We start from the raw sequence: 8591 nt of genomic DNA, 5'->3' as shown, positions 1-8591 counted from the left end.
AAAGTAAGACAAGAGTCAGTCCTGCTGACCCAGCCTCAGGAGCTGACCTTGTAAATGCAGAGCTTGGGAAGCTCTCCCCACGCATCTGTAGGTTGCTCTGAGTTCTGGGAAGCAAGACCAGGTACTGCAGTTGGTGACAGCCAGTGGTGACAGCCAGCCCTAGACATCCTACAGTTTAGTCCTGCACAGCCATGCTGACAGACAGCACAGGAGAACTCACACACTAAGGGGATGGGGGTTTTTGGAGTCAGGCAGAGACCACCTCAGCCTTACACCTCAAGATGCTCACAGGGCAGAGGTACAAGCAGGTGGTTTCAGCCTCCCAGTACACCACCACCACTTCAGGGCACGACCACCACCATCTCAGACATTGTCTGTGCACCCCTGCTGTCACACAGGGCTGGGCACACTGGGTTATCTCCAGCCTTGTATCTGTTCTGGAAAGCAAGCCTTAGGCTCTTACCAGGGAAAGCACAGCTCCAGCCAGGCCTCCAGAGAGGCAACATCAAGCAGCAGACACTCCTCACCAGGAACCATAAGAGGACCTTCTCAGGAGCAGGGACTGACGTGTGCACAGTCTCTCTCTGCCCATTCAACTGTTTTAGAAAGCAGAGGGGGAGAGGGAAAAAAAGCCTTGCCCAGAAACCATGCAGTGAGAGTGAGAAACCACACAGGACTAGGAGTGGAAGAGTCTTTATTGCTTTGGTTTCTTACAAGTGAGAAATACACATCCATGTTGCTTGCAGCACAGCACAGGGGATGCAGGGACACTGGGCACACAAGTTGCAGTCTCTCTGCATTCTCCTAGCCTTCAGGAAGAGAGACCCTAGAAAAGTAGGGTAGCTGCCAGCTGAGAGAATAAAGGTTTGTGTGAAAGGTTATTGCTACAAGACCTGAAAGGTCAGGGACAGCTTCTGCAGAGCCTGCAGAAGACACTGACTCCTGGTTTAGCATTCCCAGCATACAGATTACAGTGAGGACACAAACAAATCCCCTCATCTACCAGTCTCTTCTCCATCTAGGAAAGATTAGAGCAGCCAGAGGCGGGGACTAAAAGCAAGAGCTTCACTCATCCCAAGTGAAGCTTTTATTCTCCTTAGCTGGGAAAAGCCCAAAGATGCTTCTTACATAAAGCTCAGCACTCCCCAAACCTCTCCTCACCTACAGCTGAGCCAGTACTACTCTGCTCACTGATGAGATGCTAGGCACCTCCATGCTCATCCTGAACATCCACATTACTCATTCAAGCAACCACCTGGGGCAGAGAGACTTTCACATCCTCCATCTCATGAGGCCCAGCAGCATCCCCTGACACTGGCACAGTATTACCTCCCTTGCTCATCCTCTGAGCACAAAGAAAGGAAAATTACCTGGCCTCTCTCCCTTGGGATACTCAATGCCTTCTCCTTCCACTCCTCCAGCCTCTGGCAATAGGCACTATGAGGATGCTCCCATACCTGATTGAACCACACAAAAAAGAAAGCCAGAGACTAGGAACAAAACAAAACCAAACCAGAACAAAAATCAGCGAGGCCCCAACCCGGGCACTGCACCAGAGAGCCAAAGGGCACAGCAGCAGAGGAGCTGTGGCCAGCTCAGGCATCCACCAATGTCAGCCCATCGTGCAGGGCGCGCTTCCACATGTAATAGGTGGAGCGGGCCGTGAGTGGGAAGCGGGCACTGAACTCCTTGTAGGTTGGGAAGGTCTTCGACTCAAAGCGCTGCTGCAGGAACAGCTTGGCCTGCGCCTTGAACTGGGCAGTGGCAATGACATCCATCACAAACATCCGGCTGCTGGCTCTCTCCGACATGGCATAGCCTGAAATGCTGGTGTTGCATGGCACAGCAGGCACTGGCTTATCTATGTGCTTGGTGGCTACTTCCACAGGGCACTGAGGTTTGAGGCCTGGCTCTGCTCGTGGAGGTGCCAGGGAAGACACACGGTTCAATGGCAGGCTGGAGCTGCTCCAGGGCAGGGGACGCTGCCAAATGGTTTGGCCACTGCCCTTCCAAAACCAGTAGGCTGTGGAGGAGAGAGATGGATAGCGCAGGCGGTACTTGCAGAACGGCAGCTGCCATTGCTGGACCTGCCTCCTGGCCACGTCTCGCAGCTGCTTTCTCCAGCACAGAGAAGGATGGAGCTGCAGCAGACTCCTGGATGCTGGCCGGTCTCCATTCCGTCTCTTCCTAACAGGCACACTGCTTGGCTTCAGCTGCAGGAATGGCTTTCCTATAGCTAGAGTTTTCTGGTTATCCAAGGGTGACTGGGGGTGCTTGAAGTTGGGGTTCTCCTTGATTGCTTTTCTTCGCCAGTTGTAGTAAGTGGACCTGGAGATGCCTGGGAAGCTGCGTTTGAAGCATCTGTAAGGCACTAGAGTGTTCATAGAAATGCATTTCTCCAGGTAGGATTTGGCTCCTTGCATAAAGATTCCTGCTTGAATGGGATCTGGAGAAGTACTTGAGGATTTCAAGCTCCCCTGCGGATTTCTTGGCTCATTCACATCAGCCTTTTTTGGGACAACCCTGTGAAGTTCCTGCAAGCTGTGCGCCTCAGACAGAGCAGAGGTGTCACCATTGACCATGCTCTGCATCTCATGCTTCCAGGCATAGTACGTGGATCGGGAGATTTCTGGAAACATTTGTCGGAAGTGCTGGAGGGGGATGACATTGCCCTCCTGAAAGCAGGACTGCAGGAAGTGTTTAGCTGCAAACCTGGCAGCCGCTTTCTGCCGGTGCTCCCTAGACTGGCGCTTCCAGCGGTAGAAGGTGCTCTTGGTAATGCTGTAGCGGTCACGCAGGTTGGAGTAGGTCAGCTGGGGGTCACTGTTCAGCAGCTCAAGGGTCTTCATGGGCTGGACAGGAGGCTCTGGTGAAGGTATTGTGGGTTCCAGCTCCTCCAGGCCAACCACAGCCACAAAATACTGTGCTTTGAAAACCTGCCGGGAGAGCTGCTGCCCCGACCACATGATGTGCAGCGTGGAGGTTCGTGGGCCACACTTCCTGGGCCGGATCAGCCGGTTAAAATAGGGTCGGATCTTCAAGTTGCTCATAGGATAGATGGAGTAGATGTTACACTGCAGTACTGAGGCAAGAGCATAGACGTGCCACATGTTGGCAAAGGTGCCAGGAAAACAGGTAGCTTTGATATCAGCATCAAAGATGGCTTCCAGGATAGCCATGGGGAGGCTGGTCATCTCCGGGGTCTCCTCAGTGCAGAGGGAGTAGCGGGCAGCCTGCAGCATCACTTTGGAATCAATCATGCCATTCAAGTAGTATTGTTTGTGCAGCAGCATCTCCACCACAGTTCGCACCTGCAGCTCCAGGCTGAGGCTGGGGTTGCCCCAGAGCAGCACACTAGCAGCCTCAAAGAGGCGGTTCCCCTCGCCCTTGCAAACGAGAGGCAGCATGTTACTCGGAGCATCCTCAGGATAGAGGCTCCTGGCTACCCGGTCAACCTCCAGCTCCTCTTGGAACTGACTTCCACAATAACCAGGCAGGGAGAAGGATGACAAGGTCCTCTCTGCCTCTAGCGCAGCACTGGTGAGGCCCTCCAGACCAAAGCATTCGGTGGCTTCCTGTAGCTCCTGCAGCACAGACTGCACCAGCTGGTGCCTCTGGATCATCCTGAAGGATGGCAAAAATAAAGAAGTCACTGGAGATGAAAATACTGCACACTCCAGACTGGCAGTGACCCGGCCTCCAAGTCCAGCTCCTGCGCAAAGGACAGGATGGGGGAAAAAGGTAGAGGAAAGGCCACCCTGCACATTCCAAGGACACAGGAGGAAGCCCCAGTCCTCACCAGGCAGACCCGGGAGTGGAACAGCTCAGCTTGCTCACCAGTGACCTCCTGTGGGCAGCACATACGGCACACAGCCTACACTTGGCAAGGCGAAACTAAGGATTGACTGCTCCCATGGGGTGGGAAGCCAGGTCACCTCCTACCACGGCATACCTGGTTTTGGCCGGGCATCACCCCGACACCGACCTCTCCCTGTAGTGGTTCCATCATTTCCACTTTACTACTCCCCTATGAGCACCCAGAGAGAAGTTTCCCTCAAAGGGAAAACATTTGCCATCGCTGCAGGAAAGGACCTGTGACAGAGCCCCCCTGCACGGGGTCATGGGTGCACCCGGTTCAAGCACAACAGAAGATGGGGCAAGGAGCTTGCCTTGTCCCTCAGAGCAGGGCACTGCAGCTGCACCCATTGCAGGCACCAAAAACTGCCACAGAACCTCAGATGGAAGTGACAGAGCCAAAGCCATGGCTACAGTACCTGAGCCAACACTAGATGTCACTTGCTGCACAGCCGGCACACACCACCGGCAAAGGAGAAGGCACGAAAGGAGGGCTTCTCTTGGATGAGCTACCAGGCAGGAGGCAACCCAAAAGTACAGACAGAGTCCAAGCACTGAGTGGGTACTATAGACTCTTTATGGAGCACTCCTCCCTGCCTGAGCCGGTCCCAGTCTCGTCCTACGTCCCTCTGCATGCCAGAGAGAGGAATGGAATGGAATACATGGAACTCATGGAATACAAAGGGTCAAAGCTTTGTGTTTCTACTGGATTCCACATAGGAATCCAAAAGCTTTGTTCAGCTTGTGGAATCCAGTAGGGTCCCCACCACTCCAGGGGCTTTCATGATGGCTGCACAGCTCTTAGCTCTGGCTTCATCAGTGCAGCCCTCTTCAGCATCCTTTCACAGTCAGACAGCTCAGGCCTCTCCCCAGCCAGCCTACTCTCCCCCTTTTGGGCCAGTTTTCTCCCAGGGACCACAACACCTCACTCAAGAAGCCAAATCTCCTCCATTTTCTCCTAATCTTCATTCTCATATCACACCTACTATGTACAGCATCACTTTGCAGCCTGCTCAGTTCACAGCCCAGCCAGAGCTCACCTTCTCTCAACACTTCACAGGTACGACTATGCACTCACAGCTCTGTGGGTACATGAGGAACAGCAGAAGCAGGAAAAGCAGCAGCTCTACAGTAAAGCAGATGTCCAGCCAGAACTCTCCCCATTTTCAGCCCTGCTGCAGATATGGTTATTAGTGTTGTGACATCTATGGCCCCCGGCCATGAACAAACCACATGAGGTGCCACAGAATCACACAGACACATAAAAGTTCTTCTTCACAAGGAAGCCTCCATGCTGCTGCCACTGAGTCTTGCCTTTAATCAGATCACAGGTAATCACCAATTGCATCCCTTCCCCTGCTCCAAACTTCTCCACAATCTCCTGCATGTCAGAGGCCAGAGCGTTCTTACAGCTGCTCCCACAGCTGTAGGGCATCAGTTACTAGAGACAAACACAGGAGAATGCACACAGCTGTGAAGCAGGGAAGATAAACCTGTCCTAAAATCCTGGTCTGAGAAGGTATGGAATTGTCACTTCAGGTCAGATTTGCATTGTTATTTTCCTAGAAGTCTGTAGAAACTTTGACTAAGACTATGTTGAGTGACATGACCTTGAGGAGCTGAAACAAAGGCACAACTCAGGACAACTGTAGGGCTGAGAGAGCCCAAGTCCTCCCTCTCTGTGGTCTGTCAAATGCTTTGGGAGCCAGCCACCTCCCGTTCCAACAGCCAAGGTCTGCTGAGCACTGTCCCACCAGAAGAGCCAAGAAAGACAAGACAGATGCCTTTCACCCAGAAGAGGGTGAGGACATAGTTGATATAAACTAGAGAGCATCAGCAACAACCCTGGTATTTCTGTCCTAGTAGGCATTTCCCAGCCCCTTAAGGACTGAGGAAGAGCTAGAGGCACAGCTTAATGGCCATTAATCCTTTTCTTCAGCAATAAATCCACAGCCTCAATGTCACTGTCAGCTCCTGCCTCCCAGAGCAATCCTAAGGAAAAACCCACAGCTGAATCAGCAGCAGGGAACTCCTGGGGCAGGTGGAGAGAGGCTTGGGTAATCAGAAACAGAAGTCAGAAAAGCTGGAGGGCTTGGTTCATGGCCAGATCAAACCCAGCAGCTCTCAGCACAGAGGACCTGATGCAAAGGGAACACTTCTCCCTGCACAGCCCCAGGGAAGCATGCTGAACACGACAGACAAGTGTTCACTAAACCACCTCAGCACCAAGAAGTAACTAAGGGCGCTCTCTGCTGCTGATAAAGGTTTTACCTAACCTGGCCACTTTTGCATTGTAACAGATAAGAAACAGCTGCAGATCACGTTCCCTCACCTAAACTGATGGGCTGGTGGCATCCAGTAGCGCAAGTTCCCCCAGCCAGTCCCAAAATTGCTCCCACCAGAAGGAATCCAGGAGACTTCACCCCCAACTGCCCAAGACCCCATGTACCCCAGAGGAGCAGGGGTGCTCATGCACCCCAGCCCACCTGGGTACAATGGCTCACTGCCCAGCCCCAGCTGGGGTTCACACCACCCCAGTGGTACCGGCACTCATTTGAGAGGAGGATATTTGAACCAGCGGGACCGTACGGCAGGAGCACAGAAGTAGTAGCCTCCAGCAGCTGTCTAGGCTAGAAATATCACCGGAGGAGCTCTAGGGGCAAGCAGCAAAGGCAGCAGGATGCCTGCTCCATCTGCCAATATTCACAGATCCACCGAAGTTCATAAATGGGACGTAGCTCACCAAGAGAGGGAAAAGCCTCAGACCCACCTTAACCTAGGCCGAAGCACTGCAGCCAAGTCCGGCTTCGTCCGCCCCTCGGGCGGGGGCACTGAGCGCTCGGTGCGGGCGGCGCCTGAGGGACACCCCCAGCCCGGCACCCGCGGCTGCTCACGCCTCTCCCGAAGGCGCCGGGGGTGGCTCCGTGCGGCTGCCCCGCGACGGGGCCGGCTCCGCACCCCCGGTGGGAGCACAGGCGGCCGCTCCCCTCGCCAGGAGACAAAGGGACACACAGCCCCGGGCCGGGGGAGAGGCCGCCGGTGCCCGGGCAGCTGCCGAGCGGAGACAGAGGGCAGAAGGGGACTGGACGGACGCCCGCCCGCCCGGGGATGGTGCCGCCACAGCGGGACAGCCCGCGGCTTTGGAAGGGATGGCGAGGAGCCGCGGCCCCGACGGCGCCCAGCACGGCTCGGCACTCACCTGACTCCGCGGGTCAAGTCACGCCCAGCCCGCACCCCGGGCCGCCCCGCACCTTTAAGGGCGGCGGCAGGAAGCGGCGCGGAGCCGCGGCCGCCCCGGTGCCAGCCCCGCAGTGACCCCCGGGAGCGGGCGGCCGCGTGCGGCGCCGGGCCGGGCCGAGCCGGGCCGGGCCGCCCCTCCCTCCCCTCCCCTCCCCGCCGGCCCCCGCCCTCCCCTCCCCCGCCAGGAAGCGGGCCATCCCCGCGGCCCCGGCCCAGATGAAAGCGGAGCGGGCCGGGGGTCACTTCCAAAGCTAAAGTGATAATGGCCATTGTGCCGCCGCCGCCGCACTTAAAGGGCCCGCCGCCTCCGGCCGCCCTGCCCCGCTGCGCCCCAGAGCGCCCGGGCACCCCGCGCCCCAAAGCATCCTCATGCCCCGCATGGCTTGAGCCGCATGGCGAGTGGCGGAGCCCATGGGACCGCGGGGTGGGAGCTGGGCGCCTGCCCCCGCCATCGTGTCCCACGGGGAGCAGGCATGTCCCGAGTGAGTGTCACTGCAGCCCAAGGATTGGCACAGCCTGTATCTGTGTCTGAACCCTTCTCCTGGCTTGCTCCTGACGAGGCCATGGTCCTTCTGTCCTGCTAGCTAGGACATGCCCTTTCCTCTCTCCTTCCCAAGTAGAGCCCTTTCACCAGCAAGGCCAGGCTGGTGGGACCTTTGGGCTCCTAAGGCAAAGCTGCCCGTCAAAAGCTTCTCATTTGTCTGGGAGGCACCCAAATTACAGAAACTTTCTCTCTGTCCTCAGCTCTGGACAGCCTTACATCTGGCTACTGATGCCTGGGCCCTCAGTGGAGCTGACTTTCTCCCCATTATCTCTGCCCTGCTGCCTCCTCAGCCTAATCTAAGGGCCGAGGTCCCCCTCCTTAGGTCCCGATCTCACAATGCCTTCATCCTGTCTCTTGGGCATCACGTGAGGCTGTGCAAACAGCCAGCACATCAGGCACCTCGTTCCAGCATCGATCCAGCATTGCTAAGTTGTCAACACCACCTCCACCCCTATGGCGTCTGCACACGTCCAGAGCTTCCTCCAGAACCTGTCTCATCCCAAAACAGGAACCCAAGGAGCCCATCTGGTCATCGGTGTGAGGCCTGGGTGCATTTTAATGACAGAGGTCATAGTTTGGTCAAGAGGGAAGAGCCGGGATCTTCACTAACTGTGTCAGTGCTTTCACGTCCCCTGTGTGTGTGTAGCTCTGGTTGCAGGTAGTATCTAGCCTCCTCTCCCTCTCCCCAGCCTATCCCTGGGGACCAGCCTGAAACCTGCCACAATTGCTCTAGATCCGGTGAGGAGCACAGAGTAACTCCTGATGCCAGAGACAGCAAGGGTTTCCTGCCCCACATGCCACTGCCCTTGGGGAACCTCACTGTGGCATCATTTCTGCTGCAGCATTTGGCAATAGGAGGGCTCACAGAGACACCGTGTACAGGATTCCTGTGCAATTCAGGAAGCAACCAAACACAGATATTTCAGTGGGTAAATGTGCCCAGCTCCCTCTC

The 8591-nt window shown here is 56.0% G+C and overlaps 1 protein-coding gene across 1 annotated transcript; it reads right to left on the bottom strand.

Annotated features, from left to right (window-relative positions):
- Positions 1 to 688: 688 nt before the first annotated feature.
- Positions 689 to 3623, bottom strand: VRTN (vertebrae development associated). Its single transcript, XM_058807477.1, has 2 exons — positions 1371 to 3623; positions 689 to 826 (listed from the first exon to the last, which is right to left on the bottom strand). The coding sequence occupies exon 1, from the start codon at positions 3621 to 3623 to the stop codon at positions 1596 to 1598; it is 2028 nt and encodes a 675-aa protein (XP_058663460.1). The 3' UTR covers positions 689 to 826; positions 1371 to 1595.
- Between the last annotated feature and the right edge of the window lie 4968 nt (positions 3624 to 8591).

The sequence above is a fragment of the Ammospiza caudacuta genome, chromosome 6, assembly GCF_027887145.1.
Source record: "Ammospiza caudacuta isolate bAmmCau1 chromosome 6, bAmmCau1.pri, whole genome shotgun sequence".
Taxonomy (NCBI): Eukaryota; Metazoa; Chordata; class Aves; order Passeriformes; family Passerellidae; genus Ammospiza; species Ammospiza caudacuta.
Note: the sequence above shows the minus strand (reverse complement) of the source record. Positions and strands in the feature narration are given on the sequence as shown.